Source organism: Myotis brandtii, unplaced genomic scaffold (genome assembly GCF_000412655.1).
Source record: "Myotis brandtii unplaced genomic scaffold, ASM41265v1 scaffold84, whole genome shotgun sequence".
In the NCBI taxonomy this organism is placed as follows: Eukaryota; Metazoa; Chordata; class Mammalia; order Chiroptera; family Vespertilionidae; genus Myotis; species Myotis brandtii.
The window spans coordinates 10,275,869-10,292,504 of NW_005371410.1; the positions used below are offsets into that span (position 1 = coordinate 10,275,869).

The 16,636-nt window shown below is 38.9% G+C and overlaps 1 protein-coding gene across 3 annotated transcripts in view; it reads right to left on the reverse strand.

Annotated features, from left to right (window-relative positions):
- The window catches only part of EML6 (echinoderm microtubule associated protein like 6), a 199,557-nt gene that overhangs the window by 77,581 nt on the left and 105,340 nt on the right, over positions 1-16,636 (reverse strand). For all 3 annotated transcript variants that reach the window (XM_005884611.2, XM_014532033.1, XM_014532032.1), the window contains exons 13-16: positions 14,173-14,291; positions 11,844-12,030; positions 10,370-10,475; positions 3,800-3,893 (exon numbers count right to left, since the gene is read on the reverse strand). In XM_005884611.2, the coding sequence (XP_005884673.1) occupies positions 3,800-3,893; positions 10,370-10,475; positions 11,844-12,030; positions 14,173-14,291 (506 nt within the window). The remainder of the gene's footprint in view (positions 1-3,799; positions 3,894-10,369; positions 10,476-11,843; positions 12,031-14,172; positions 14,292-16,636) is intronic.

Consider the following 16,636-nt stretch of genomic DNA (forward strand, 5'->3'; position numbering starts at 1 on the left):
AGAGGGTAAGTGGTGATGGAAAAATAAATAAATAAACAAACAAACAAATAAATAAATAAATGTAAAATTAGAAAATAAAAGGTGTGTTTTCGTGTAGAAATACCCAATGAAGTATATACAGGGCAAATGGCATGATGTCTTACATTTTCTTTAAAATATTATAGCAAAGCCCGGCCAGCATGGCTCAGTGGTTGAGCATCAACCTATTAACTAGGAGGTCACGGTTCAATTCCCAGTCAGGGCACATGCCCAGGTTGCAGGCTCAATCCCCAGTGTAGGGTGTGCAGGAGGCAGCTGATCAACAATTTTCTCTCATCATTGATGTTTCTATCTCTTCCTCTCCCTTCCTCTCTGAAATCAATAAAAATATATTTTAAAAAATATATTATAGCAAAAAAAGTAAAAGTAAAAAATGAGGGGAAAGAGATTTGTACCATTAGTAGGATGTTGTAGTTGGGTGATAGTTCAAGGAAGTTCATTATGCTATATCCTCCACTTTTGTCTCACCTTGAAAACTTCCATCATAAAAATTTAAAAGAACAGATCAGAGCATCTTCATACCTATTATGTGGGCCCTGCTACAGTGAGAGCCAGGAATGAAGGAACTGATTTTTTGAACTTTCTCTTTGTTTCTTTGAAAGTCAAAAGTGAAGCATGAACACTAGGGACAGGATACATCGCTGGATGTATTGGGAACAATTAGGACAGAGAGAAAAAAGCTTAGATAAAAGAGAAGAGAAAATGTGCTTAATACAAAGTGGAGAAGTGAACCAGATCACCATAAAGGACATTTAAGCATCCAAAGATTTCTTGGTTGGAAGAAAATCCCCACCGATCTAAATCATGAATATACATCTTAGAGAGAAGATGTTAGAGAAAACTAAAATGATAATTAAGGGCAGATATATTTTTAAAATTACATTTCCTAGATAGAAAAGAGTATTGTTTTATTTGCTGGTGTCTGTACAAGGTCAAACATTTAGATAGAAAAATCTTTTTTGAGAGCACTTTTTAGTTTCCATCTAGTTTCTTGGTATATAACACACAGCAACGTGGCTAAAGTTCTAAACTGACCAATGATGGTATGTGAATATTTAATTAATGTCCACATCTAAATAAGGAATATTCATGGGGTACCTCTGCTGTGTGTTTTGTGTTTTTCCCTTTAGACACTCGTTAAATTTGTAGGGAAGTTGCCTACAACTGTGTGTGTAAGGAAAACGAAGTGGAAAAGTTTCTGTAACCGAGAGAAGAATGCGGAAGACTGCTGCTCTAATACAGAGCAGTTCCTCATGCCTGAGTCGTAAGTAATCCACCACAGAGGGCCACATGTTAACCTCTATCCCAAGCACAGGGGAAGGAGAATGGGAAGCACTTCTAGAAGCCAAGGGCAGCTGGCTGTACCGGGCGAGTGGGTCTCTAGTCTTCTATTCCCAGCCCTTTCATTTGCATAAGGGTCCCGTGTGATTTTGCTTTCTCATCTCTTGTAAAAGTAGCCCTTAACACAGCGGTTCTCAACCTGTGGGTCGCGAACCCTTTGGCGGTCGAACGACCCTTTCACAGGGGTCGCCTAAGACCATCCTGCGTATCAGATATTTACATTACGATTCATAACAGTAGCAACATTACAGTTATGAAGTAGCAACGAAAATAATTTTATGGTTGGGTCACAACATGAGGAACTGTATTTAAAGGGCCAGAAGGTTGAGAACCACTGCCTTAACAGGAAGACTGAATAAATGTTTGACTTATATTCCATCTCTAAAAAGAGATTTAAAATGGAGTACAATCTATAATAATAAAAGTGTAATATGCCAATTAGACTGGACGTCCTTCCAGGCGACCTTCCGGACGAAGCCAGGGCTGCGAGGGAAGCCTGTATCCCGGGTACCTGCTGGCGACTGGAGGAAGCTCAGGTCCCAGGTGCCTGCTGGTGGCCGGAGGGAAGCCTGGGTCCCGGGTGCCAGAGCGAAGCCGGTGCTGGCAGCCAGGGGAAGGAAGGCCTACTCTTGCATGAATTTCGTGCATCGGGCCTCTAGTATAGAATAATATAGAGAGCAGTTCTCAACCTGTGGGTCGAGACCCCTTTGGGGGTCGAACGACCCTTTCACAGGGGTCGCCTAAGACCATCAGAAAACACATATATAATTACATATTGTTTTTGTGATTAATCACTATGCTTTAATTATGTTCAATTTGTAACAATGAAAATACATCCTGCATATCAGGTATTTACATTACGATTCATAACAGTAGCAAAATTACAGTTATGAAGTAGCAACGAAAATAATTTTATGGTTGGGGGTCACCACAACATGAGGAACTGTATTAAAGGGTCGTGGCATTAGGAAGGTTGAGAACCACTGATATAGAGTAAGCCAGGTAACAAATTAGAAGACAGTGAGATGATATTTTAGTGAGTTTTAAAAAATGCCAGTTACAGAGCAGTACGCGTTCTTTCCCATGTATGAATAAAAATGAATAGAAATACTAGAATATATACTAAAGAATATGTGCTAAAATATTAGCTATAGTTATGTCTGGGTAGTGGAATTAGGGATAATTTTCATTTTCTTCTGGGTGCTTTGTCATGCTAATTTTTCTATAATGATCATGTATTATTTTGAAAACAGAGAAAAGATTAATAAGTGTTATTTTTAAAAGAGATACACATTTAAAAAGTGAGAAGAAAAGGGGTGGGACCTGCACCTGAGTACCAGAGGGTCATACAGCAGCGAGGAACAGGACGACGAGAGACCACGGGAGAACCACGTGGGCAGGCGAATTTATGAGCTGCCATTCGCTGCCGAGAACACCATCTATCCAATAGCTGCCATCAGAAAAGCTTCTCCTTTCCTCCCAAGATGGTCAGCTGGAGTCCTCAAGGCTCCATCAACTCCTCCTCTGAGTCTCCAGCAATTTACAAATCTTCATTCATTAAATCAAATTGCCAAAAAACTTTCCCCCCACTTCATATTGTGGAGGGAAATATATCAATGTAAAAAGGAAGTACTGGGCTCAAAGCTATTCATTCAAAAATGATTTCATATTGCAAAATAAGCAGTTGGTGGATGCAGGGAAGAACTAGTGGAGAGGCAAATGCATAACACGCCTTGCGCAACAAATTGTATTGCTGGGCCTTGGCTGCCAGCTATTCTGACTTCTGACCACGTTTGGCAAAGAGCTAAGCTACGCCCCGTGTTAAGTGGAAAGTAACGCTCAGACATCGGGCTGACTCAGCAGGGAGGGAGGCTGGGGTGAGGGAGGACAGGTGGTCTATAAACAGCAGTCAGTCTTGAAAAGTCTATTTATAAGATGGGAGATTAGGGAAACAATTTGCCTGCTTTGAAAGCGAGTGGCAGACGCACAGGTTGGGGCCTCCTTCCCAGCACGCCACGGCCTCATGACTAATGGGACTTCTGACTCCAGTGACATTGACAATCCTCCACCAGATGCTAAGACAGCGGAAAAACAAGGGGCAAGGCACAAGCCTGAGAAAAGCCGCTTTCCTGCTGCTCGTAAAAAGCCTGGTTAGAGCATGTGTTACTAAAAGCAAAGTGGTGAGTGACTCTCAGGAAAGGATTTCGGAATTTTCCGATTCCCCCGAAACAAGCATTAACTGCTCTCGGTCAGGCGCGGCACCGTGAAATATAGCAACGTGTTTTCTCTTGGGTGTTAAGCCTTCTGTGCGAATTTCATCTGAGTGCGAAGATGAAATCTTACCAGGAAATGAAAACTACTGACCGATACCGAAGCGTGATGATCGGCAGGATGCCGTCGGACCTCAGCCGCTTCTTACCTTGTTGTGGCTATCTTTTCTCCCTTTTTCCAGTCCCAAAATACAATACTGTGAAAATCGTCTAAACCAACCGACACCAGACATTTTCCATCGGCTGTATGAAAACAACACAAACGTCAAATAACTCATTTCTTCAATGAAAAACCGAAACATTTTACATGCTATAAAGACGAATGAGAAATTGACCTTAAGATCATTATTGGGCTCAAGTACATTAGAAGTATCTTATACTAAAGGGGCCTCACTACAGGAAATGCATAACTACTTAATGCATAAAAACCGGTTGCATAGTTAACTGGCTGCTGAATATAATCCCTGATCCAACATTCCAGTCTTAGACACAAGGCTGGGGAGCCACTCAGGTAAGTCAGGACAACCCTGTCTATTTTGTGACAGTCCAATCTCATGACATTTACTGGGAGAGCCATTTGGCTTTGTGACTCAGTCCACTTTCAGCTCTAAAACACTGGGTTCTGTTAACCCTCTGAGATAAGAGCATTTAGAAACTAAATTTTAACTTCAAAATTTCTTTTAAAAGACAATTTTATCATTAAAAAAATCCTAATTTCTTAGTTTCCCTATTTCAAATGCAGTATGCTTGTTACAGGACATTTAGGAAATACTCAAGGTCTCTTTCTTGCCTTCATTAATTCTATATTTTGTATTATTTTTAAACCTGCATAGCTATTTTAATGTATTCTTCTTAGACTACAAGCATCCACACACTTAAGAGGATAGTTTTTAAAGTTTTACCTCTTTTGAAGAAGGCCTCAGGGTAAACTGATTTTCATGGCTTTTTAAAATTAAAAAATTTCTGCAAGTCCCCATCAGCTTGTCCTCACAGTTATGCCACTTTCCTACCCCTAGAAGGATATCATGACTATGAGTCACAATGGAAGAAACAGTCCAAAAGTGGAGGTGCCTCAACACTATACCTCTTCTTTTAGGATAGTGACTTTTCCTTTTTTTAAAAAAATTTTTTTCAATTAAAATTACGTTTTATATTATGTTGTATTAGTTTAGATGTATGGCATAATGGTTAGACAATCATATACTTTACAAAGTGTCACCCTGATATTTCCAGTACCCACCTGGCCCCATACATAGTTATTAAAATATTATCCTATATAATAAAAGGTTAATACGAAAATTGACTGAACGGTGGAATGAACGGTCCCTATGAAGCTGGGCTCACAGCTGGCGAGTGCAGCGGCAATGGTGGGAGCCTCTCTCGCCTCTGCAGCAGTGCTAAGGACCCCTCAGGGGGATGTCTGACTGCCAGCTTAGGCCCGCTCCCCGTAGTCGGACATGCCCCTGAGGGGTCCCAGACTGCAAGAGGGCACAGGCCGGGCTGAGGGACACCCCCCGCCACCCCAGTGCACAATGTCGTGCACTAGGCCTCTAGTTAACTATATTCCCTATGTTGTACTTTACATCCCATGAATAGTGACTTTTCTTGAGTTGTGAAGGTTTAGGCTATTTCAGCATACTACATACTTTGGAAATATAAATTTGGCTACCTTTCAGTTTTTCCAAGTTTTCATTCTCCCCCACAGAGCTTGACCTTAGCTTTGAAAATCCATTGTTCCTTGACTAGTTTTGGGTTTCTTTATTTTCAGCCATATTTTTAGAGTCTAGATAATGCTCTTTCAAATCTTTCCAGTCACAGTATGTATTAATTATGGATATTTCGTGACAATGTCCAGAAATAATTCTAAGGCACTTAATGTCAACAGTAAAGGGCAAATCGAAAAGAGAAAATTTTTATTCAGACAATTACAAGTTGGTCCCTGTATTTGAAGCTCATAAAAAATGCATGGTGTTTTTCTTTTTCAGAATTCAACACAATGAAATCAAATTAGTCTTAGAGGTGCCCTTGCGGAACACAAGTATTATTCAATGAAGATTTTAAAAATATGAGGATGATATTTAGGTTAGAAAATATTTATGGGGCTGAAAGTTTCTCTTTCTAAGCTGATTTTCTATTCATGTGGAAGCACAGAAACAAAGATGGCTGTTTTCCCTCGTCAGTGATGATAAACTCACAAAGACAAAGAGTTGCTCAATTAAGTGAAGCAATCCTTCTTGTTTACATAATTTAGAGTTATGGATTATGTTGTAAGAAATGTTTTTGATTAAAAATGTCTTACGTTTATTTGCTTTGGAACAGTGGCAAGAGATTAATCTAAACCCTTATGCGTAATGGCATTTTTTGTTTAGTTTTCACATCATTTGCCTATTTTGTACTTCCGTGACAAATTTTCCTCTAATAAGAGACAAATGTGCTATCAGTATGTTTCCACATCACCTCCCAAAATGAGCTGATTTGTAAAAGATAGGTGGGTGTGAGGTACTGGGACACACAGATGGGGCCACCAACTAGTTGATAATAATGTGGGTGCCCTGTCTACATGGTTAAGCAGGGAATCTAATCTCCTCTCTTGGGATATTGACTTTCCTATCAGTTTTCAAAAGGAAGGTATAGTTGCTCCTTTAGAGGTAACTGTGTGATTCAGGGCTATTCTAGGCGAGCTCCAAGCATGACGCTCAGGCCAAAAGTTTACACCTGCCCTGGTGGAGGGCAGGAGAAGGCAAGAGGACTGAGGAGGGAGCACTCCCTATCCAGCCGAACCACCAGCCAGGAAACGTGGGTTCTAGCGCTGGATCTGCCACTGTTTGACTTTTCTCTGGGCCTCCATTCTTGGCCTGTAAAGTGGTACAGGAGTCTGTTGAAGCCTAAAGTTGTATTGTTACCCAAAATACCAGCAAAAAAAATTAAACCAAAGAGGCCTCGGCTCACACCTTCAGGAGGTGCCATCATGGGAGTTGATTGACCACAATTCATCTTCATGTAACTACTCAAGGTGACAGAGAAATACCAGCAAAAAAAATTAAACCAAAGAGGCCTCAGCTCACACCTTCAGGAGGTGCCATCGTGGGGGCTGATTGACCACAAAGGTCAATAAACCCCCACAATTCATCTTCATGTAACTACTCAAGGTGACAGATCAAGCACAAGAGACACTAGTGAACGTTCTTCCTGAATAGTCCTTCCTATCAGTGCATTCTAAAACTATCAACTGGTTTCCTTAAACTCCAAGACAAAAACCTCATTTTCCACAATCAAAAATAACACCATTGCTGAATAAATGGGCTCTTTCCCAGTGACTGTTACCTGGGAAATAGAGACTGTACTGTTAACACTAAAATTATACTTTTAATGCAGGATATATTTCATATCTAGGGATTTCTTTATTTGCCCAAGATGAGAATTGGAAGCAGTGAGAGAATCAGCTTCTCAACCTCTCCCTAGTATCTGGTTTCTCTCCCTCGCCACTCCCCACTCACTCCCCCAAAGATCTGCAGGGCTGCCTCATGAGGGAAAGATTTCCAAGATCATTGCTTTTTTTTAAATTATTGACTTCAGAGAGGAAGAGAGAGGGAGAGAGAGTCAGAAACATCAATAAGAGAGAATCATTGATCAGCTGCCTACCACACGCCCCCCACTGGGGACCGAGCTCGCAACCCAGGCATGTGCCCTTCACTGGAATGGAAGCCAGGACCCTTTAGTCCGCAGGCCAACACTCTATCCACTGAGCCAAACTAGCTATGGCTCGAAGATCATTTCTTGATCCTTCTTCTATAAAACTACTAAGCCCAGAAGAGATGTGAGCTCTTAGAAATTCAGAGACCAAGTTACTGGTAGCAGCTTACTCACTCATCTCATAATTAATTAATGTCTTTGATCAACATTCCTCTAATTCCTTTCTCTAATGGTATTTAAGTAACATGAGTTAGTTCTTTTGATTCTTCTAAATTAAAAAGAATCAATCAATTCTATGGAAAAAAATCTAATGATTGTTAAATTCTATTTATATTATTCTAAATTTCTTGCTACTCTGTTTATATGCTAATAAACACACATACATTTTCAGATGAAATCAGTGAATAGGTGCTATTTTGAGTCCTATTTTTCTGCTACTTAACTTGGTACATAGAAATATGTATGAAATACACATAGTCTACATACTTGTCATTTTGAATTATAGCTTTTATTTTATGGTGCCAAATTGTTTGCTAGAATTATTCAGTTAATTTTCAATGCTGCCAAAATATGAATATATTAGATTCTTTATGAACTAGTACACATTTAGGTTTTATTATTTTTATTTATTCTTGCTACTTTAATGGGTATCTTACCACTCTTTTAGAGCATACTTAATATTATTTTTATATTAAGTATACACATATATACCTGCTAGCAAACTTAATTTTAGGAAAAGGGAAATTTGGCCATTGAGAAGTGGAACTATGAAAAATACAGAAGAAAGTCATTCACATATTTGGAGTAGAACTATATTTGAACTCCAATTAGGGATTCCTTTAGATTTTACTGCTTTGTCAAGGACAGGTGGCACACCTACCATAAAACTGCATGTCCATCAAACCTGTGGAAGTCTAGGACTTTGTATTCCGTTTATTGGGTGTGTTCTCTGGACTTTCAACTGGCAGGTGTTATGCCGAGTAGATCTCTTTCCCTCGATACTCATGCCTTCTCTACCTCAGACACCCACTAGTGTAGAGTGCAAACTGCTTAGCTTTGATTTTTACTAATCCAATAACCACAGGAAGTATAACTGTAATATCGATTTAACAACTCAGATTTGTAGTTTATAGTTTGTGAGAATGTACATTTCATTAAAAAACACCCCAAATTGCACCAGGTTATTGGTTAGAGAATAAAGATAACTTTCACCCCAACATGGTGAAAATATAAAGTTCCAATAGTAATAGTGAAAGTAAAAAAAAGTATATTAAACAAAACCTTATTATTTGTTCACTCATTCATTTATTCTCACATTTAAAAAAAATATATATATGTTGATTTTAGAGAGGAAGGGAGAGGGAGAGGAAGAGATAGACACATCAATGATGAGAGAGAATTATTGATATGGCTGCCTCCTGAACACCCCCCACTGGGGATCGAACCCACAACTTGGGCATGTGCCCTTGACCGGAATTGAACCTGGGACCTTTCAGCCTGCAGGCCAATGCTCTATCTACTAAGGCAATTCTCACATTTTTTGAGTAGCTTTTGTGCCCCTAACACTACATGTGCAGTGGCAAACAGAAATGAGCTGTGCTGCCCAAGTAGCTTACAATATGTGAAGGGCATAGGAGATGTCAACACTAATAACTACTGTACCACATGGACTCTAAGAGCAATGGCAAAATGGGTTAAGGGATGCAGAAGAAGAGGCACGTTATTTCTCCCGGGAAGAATGGAGGAGAAAACTTTCCGCTTGGTCTTAAAGGATGGGAGGACTTGAATGGACACATAGCAACAGCCTGAGCAAAGGAACCCAGGCAAAAGGGACAAGGGTGCATTTAGTGTTGCAGTTAGGTGCATGTAAAGGAGCATGAATGGGTTAGCGGGTGAAAACACTGCAGAGGAAGGCTGACCAGATCTTGGAAGGCCATGAATGTCCCACCAAGTGATCAGCTCTGAGTCAGACAATCAAGGGGAGCCCATGTGGTGGTGATACACCTGTGCTTCCAGAAGACTCCAGAAGTGTGCAGGATGGACTAGAGGAAGTGCCGATGGGAATCAGAGACCAGCAGGACTACCATGGCACAGATGAGAAAGAGGGTTTGAACAAGGAGAGCAGAGAGTGAGGGACACAAGAGAGAAATGGGTTGTGCAGTCATGGAACTTAATGACCAATAGTATACATGTTGCACATAATAAACATTTAATGGGAGAAATAAATTATAGAATCCGTTTTCTGTAGAAAAATTAAGAATTTTTTCTACTGATCTAATTTCTACCATTGGGATTATTCAAATTTTCTGGGTAAAAACACCTCTTGCAATAGGTCCTCAGTCTCCAATTCTAGTTTAAGGAAACGGCCTCACTCTAAAGAAAATAATAGCCATCTGTTGGTATTTTTATAGTACTGTGTTCAAACTTTAAATTAAAAAGATGGAACCTTCAGTTCGATTTTTCAATGTGAAATTTATTTCCAAAACTCCAGTGTTGTCAAGTGGCCCTTTGCAGAGAACTCAAAGCCCTTACACTAGTTCTTTATAGTTTAAATCACTAATGCTGGGCTCCCCCTTATTTGGAGAGTTAAAATTGATGGTCTGAGTCACTGCCAGACATTTGCAACTAAGTCTTTCAACAGCAACAGCTGCTCTGGATTTCAAATCGCTCAAGCAAATGCAGAACACAGTGCGAGCTCCGGGTAACGACTTGGGAGAGAGGAAATGAGGCAGACGAGGAAAGGGCGTGTAATCTAAAAGCCACATTTCTTTATTAAATGCAGAACACAGTGCGACTTGGGACGGGTAACGACTTGGGAGAGAGGAAATGAGGCAGACAAGGAAAGGGCGTGTAATCTAAAAGCCACATTTCTTTATGAGGTATTAATATATCTGATTTCCAGCCTAAGACTGGGGAGCTGATCTACCAACAGAACTCAACTAAATAAGGGGTTGTTAGAAAAAGAAAAAATATCCTCAAAATAAATGTAGAACCATTCATCAATGACCAGTGGAAAACGGGCTTACCTGAAAAATCGAGTGCACACACTCCTCTCTGATGCTGTCCTTTCAATAGTGACAAACACTTCAGAGTCTGTGTGTCCCACACATGAATGGCAGCATCTCTTCCAACCTTAAACAGCAGGATGAGTGTGTTAATTACTTATAAATTATAATAAGAATGATTCTGTTCTGTAGTCAAGTGCTGCAGAAATAGTTGCATGTTAAGTCTCAGAATAGTTGTCTCCGTTAACCTTTGACCTTCATGCAAAAGTTTTTTGAATTTTATCTGAACCATTTGGAATGCCTAAACTTTGGATTGAGTCTATAATCGACAAGCTACTAAAAAAACAGCCCTGTGTTCAGTCATTTTGTGTGGGGAAAGGAAAGGGATTGAGCTGCTAAGTAAACAAAGGATCTGTTAAACTCACATTTATTACCTTGCTGGTAAAGTAGTAATACTGTCAACAGTATTTTCAGTTTTGTATTCTTTTCTTCCAATGTACAGATTACATTTTTATTCAGTTTTGTCATGGGGCTTTTAACTGAAGTTTAACTGATTCTTAGTAGTTTCTAAGCGGAATCCAAGAAAAACTTTTGCATGAAGGTCTAAGGTTAAGAGGAGACAACTATTCTGAGACTTGACATGCAACTATTTTCATTGAAATGCAAAAATATAAAATAATAAGCCAAAATTCATTTGACTCTAAGTTTTTAAAAAATCACTAAATGTTATAGTAGTATGAAAAGATGGTTCATTCTATAAACATTCACTGAGTATTGAGCACCTAGGACAGGGGTGGGCAACCTTTTTGTGAGTGTGTGCCAAAACCAGCAAAATCTCTGACTCAAAATTCTTCTGCGTGCCAACCCTAATTTTTTGAGAACATGTTACACCTACTTGATATCTCTTAAGGTGTATGTATGTGAAGAACCTTGAAGAAATAATAAAATTCATTCGAGCGACAAAAACACAGTATATGATGATGAAAAATACATTTTTTAATGTATACGTTATGTAAAATTATTTATTTATCTAAGATGCACCTACACTGAATTTATCTGAAAAATAAAAAAGTCGATATTAAGAAAAAAATTGTAAATGGAAGATTATAAGAGAGGGTTTCGCATGCCATGTTTGGCACGCGTGTCAGGGGTTGTCCACCCCTGACCTAGGCTATATTAGGTACCAAGTACACAGTGATGAGGAAAGTATATTAAGACTGCACATTCATGAAACTGACATTATTTGTTTCAGTTAATTCTATTCACAGATGATTCATGTTAAGGTGATAATCTCTTGGAGGCTTCCCAACCGTGTTAGAAGGTATTGGCTGACTTTCCCACCATCATGAACTAGTCCAGCATTTACTACATCTTCAGCTTCCTGCCTCAGGTTTATTTCTACCAAGTGTTTCTTGAATTTCTAATATATAAAGTGGATTCAAAATTAAATCCTCCCTCTCTTTGGCCAGACCCATCTCAGAGCAGAGGTATATACCTGCCCAGTGGCCACATAGTCCTTCACTGGATGGATGGTCAGGCTGAGAATGTCATCATCGTGCCCCAGGTACAGCCTCTGGGAGTGCTGCTGCCTGTTGTACACGACAGCAACTGCAGCGATGTGGTAGACCACTTCTCCAGCTTGCGTGTAGAATAGATTGTTCCTACAGTCGTAGCCTCTGTATCTGAAGCACAGGTCCGAGAAAGGTACAGCATTTGAATAAGCAGTGAATGAACAGAGCAGCAGCTGTCAGAAGGTAAAGCTGGCGTAGGGACATGCACAAGTAGAAACCTAGGTGAATGCATAGTTGCTTAACTACGATATTCAGGGAACGAGAACTTCTGAGGGCATGGGATGGCTTTCTAAGGGAAAAATGGGCAGAGGTCATTTTAAGAGAATCTGTTTCCAGATCCTCAGCTACTGCATATGCTCTTTCTTAGAACTGACCAGTCTGACAACACACCTGTGGTGAGATGCAGGCTTTCCTTTACCACCTCCCCTTTCACAGTTGCCTTCCTCCCACTTTAGGAAGTCATTCCTCTGGTCCATCTGGACTCTTACTACGGTGTATTACCCTGGAATGACAAACCTGCCAGGGACACCAACACAAAGGGACAATGTACAATACAAGTGTGGATGTTGAAAGTGAACAACTCCAAGGACGAGGTAAGAAGTCCTTTTGCAAGTCAAGTGATTTCCAATTTATTTGCTTTTAATAAATTAAAGTGAGATTTAATCAGATCATTAGACGACATTTTATGTGATATATCAAAATCACAATATACATTTTTGGCCTCTAAGTCAAGAGGAGTTTAAAGAATTGAGTAATGTAGCTATGATAAAACTGCTCCCATTCTCACTGACTTATTTATGTGAATAAGTTTTCTCAAGGCTCACATATATTAAAAAATGAAAAACTGGAATAGACTTAATGCTACTCTCTGTCATACTCTAGTAGTAAGTATGCATATATGACTACATACCTGAACTCATTGAAAAATTCTACCTTATTAAAATCATTTTTTATAATATTTTCATAAGCTGTGTACTACTAATAGTTGTGATAATTCAAACTGGAAAAAATTATTAACATTTAGAGAGGCATTGTGCAATATAAATATTATGTGAGTCACACAGGTCACTTAAAATTTTCTAATCATGTTAAAAAAATTAAAATAGATGAAAATTATTTTGAGAACATTTAATCAAATATGTCTAAAATATTAGCATGTCTACATTAATCAATATAAAACATTTTAACGAGGTATATTACTTTTTCATGTTAAATCTTTGAAATCTGGTGTGCATTTTACACATACAGCACATCTGCATTTCAAGTGCTCAGTGGATACCATTCTCAAGAGTCTAATGGTTTCTGGGAATTAAATTTAAATTGAACTGCCCAGGCCAGTGTGGCTCAATTGGTTGGGCATTTTCCCATCCACCAAAAGGTTGCCAGCTCAGTTCCTGGTCAGGGCACATGCCTGGGTTGTGGGCTCAATTCCTCACATGTAGGAAGTAGTCAATCCATGTTTAACTCTCTCACCCTCTCCCTTTCTCTCTCTAAAAATCAATAAAAAATTGAACCTGTAGATATTTTTGAACCTATAACAGAAAGTATGATAGGGTACAATAAAAGATTTACAAGCATAAAAAAATATTACGATAGGGTAAAATTCTGTGGGAGAAGTAGAATGAAAATCTAAGTTCAAGAAGAAATATGAATGATATAATATGTCCTACTTTTACAGAAACACTCGTTCACATATTTTTTAAATTGATGATGGTGGGAATCAAATTCTATCTTATTAAAATCATTTTTTACAATATTTTCATAAGCTCCATTGGTTCCATTTAAATGAGGGATGCATTTATAAAACACTAGATATTATATTCCTCACAACCATTGACACTTTGCTGAAAAATTTTAATTTCAACTTAAAGTTTGGAAGGTTATATGTAATTCTCAAACTTGAAAATGATTTGGCCATATGTTTTTTGAAGAAAACATTGTCCCAGTTGGAGCTAAGCAAAATAGAGCAGGAATTATGGGAACAAAGGAACCAGAGATGGTGGAGAGAATAAAGTGAAACAACAATGAGCTGCAGTAATATATGCATCATGGAAGTACATAAAGTATAAAAAATCTAGACACACACATTGTGATGGCACCAGAACACAAACTGAGAAAACTGGACGCAGACTAATGGTTAAAATATTAATCACAGGCAAGTGCAAACTGGAGAGAAGAGCCCGTCTGAGGTGGGAAAGCACAGAGAAGGGGGGCATCCTTAGCCTGATGCTAAGGCTGGTGACAGGCACCCACCCGTGTATGAACTGGAGTTTCAGGCTGTCCTCAGGAGCCTTTTCTCGTTTGAGGAAGGGCACTGCATGGTTTTTCTCTTTACTTTGTTGCTTTAGCTGAGGTAGATCTTCTTTGTAAACCTTAAAGCATAACAAATACATTTAATTGAGGCTCCTTTCTTCAGGTTTCAAAAACAGTATCTTGACATTCTCAGGAAATCTTTAATTGTAGGAATCATATTTTTGAGAACATGAGGCTAAAAATGGTCACAAGAGACAAAGAAGCTCATTATATAATGATAAAGGGGTCAATTCTACAAGATAAAACAATTATAAATATTTACGCACCTAAACAAGTAAAACACATTCTAAGAGAGCTGAAAGAAGAAATAAACATAATATGGTAATAGTTAGGGCTGTAATACTCCACTCTCAACAATGGGTAGATCAGCCAGACAAAGAATCAGTAACGGAACAGGAGACGTGAACACCAGAAATCAAACAATTTAACAGACATATATAGAACGTTACATCCAACAGTAGCAGAATACACATTCTTCTCAAGTGCACATGAAACATTTTCCAGGACAGATCATATGTTAGGGAACAAAAGCAATCTCAACAAATTCAAGTAGAAATTATATCAAGTATCTTTTCTAACACTATGGTATGAAACTACAAATCAATAACAGAAGGAAAGCTGGAAAGTGCACAAATATGTGGAAATTAAACAACACATTTGAACAACCAATGAATCAGAGAAGAAATCAAAAGGGAGATCAAAAAACATCTTGAAACAAATAAAAATTGAAACAACATTCCAAAACTTTTGGGGTGTTGTAGAATCAATCCTAAGAAGAAAGTTTGTAGATACAAATGCAAACATTTAAAACAAGGAAAAGATCTCAAACAACCTAGCATCATACCTTAAGGAACTAGAAAAAAGAACCACCTAAGCCCAAAGTTGAAGAGGGAAGGAAATAATAAAGATTAGAGCAGGAATAAATAAAATAGAGACTAGGAAACCAATAGAAAAGGTTAACAAAACTAAAAGTTGGTTTTCTGAAAAGATAAACAAAATTGAGAACATAAGACCTCTCTTCTAATGAGCAAAACTAACCTATCTTTTAAATTATTGGGGGTTAAAAAAAATTTTTATGCTATTATGTTTCTTAAGTAATTTATATCCAGAAAATATGGTATTAATTTTTAATAAATAATAAAAAAACTATCATAGGTATAAATAAAATTACAATTTCTTCTAAAGCAAAAAATCTCGAGGATTCTGACATCTGCAAAATGTGGACCTTGAGAGTCATGGTGATCACTCTTTGGAATTATTTGTCTTTTCATGGCCTCATGCATCTCGACAGATCAGACTCCAAACTATACAGCAAAGCTCCTGGTCTAACTTAGGACCTAAAACATGCTGTTGACTGAGAGGACATTTCCTACAATTTAATTCAAAAGTACATAATAATCAGTCCTGAACAATGGTTAGAGCAGCGGTTCTCAACCTGTGGGTCGTGACCCCTTTGGGGGTCGAACGACCCTTTCACAGGGGTTGCCTAAGACCATTGGAAAACACGTATATAATTACATATTGTTTTTGTGATTAATCACTATGCTTTAATTATGTTCAATTTGTAACAATGAAAATACATCTTGCATATCAGATATTTACATTACAATTCATAACAGTAGCAAAATTACAGTTATGAAGTAGCAACGAAAATAATTTTATGGTTGGGGGTCACCACAACATGAGGAACTGTATTAAAGGGTCGTGGCATTAGGAAGGTTGAGAACCACTGGGTTAGAGTGTTGGCCTGCACACCAAAGGGTCTCAGTTTTGATTCCCAGTTGAGGGCATGCATAGGAGGTAACCAATTGATGTCTCTCTCTCCCCCTCCTTCTCTCCCTCCCTCCCTTCCACTCTAAGAATCAATGGGAAAAACGATCCTCTGGTGAGGATTAACAAAATAAAAAAATAAAGGTATGTAAAAATCAATCTCTGTCTACCATGTTTTAAGCCCTACTATCAAGAGATATCCATTTAACACACTGAAAATTAAATATAATATAATCTAATAAAAGAGAAACATGCAAATTGACCGCACCTCTGCTATGCCCCAAGCCACACCCACCAGCCAATCAGAGTGACTATATGCAAATTAACCCAACCAAGATGGCAGTTGGCAGCCACGGAGCTGGAGCAAGCAGGAGGCTTGATTGCCCCTGCGATGGAGGAAGCCAAGCTTCCCGCCTGCCCTGGCCGGCTGTGGCCTCTGCTCAAGGCAATAAAGTTTCAATTATAGAAGACAAATAAATCCCAGATACCTGCTTCCAGCCAGCCTCCACTGGGAGCTTGGGTGGCCAGCCTGCAAACAGCCATCAGCCCCTCACCCAGGCTGGCCAGGCACCCCAGCAGGACCCCCCACTCTGATCAGGGACACCCTTCAGGGCAAACCAGCCAGCCCCCACCC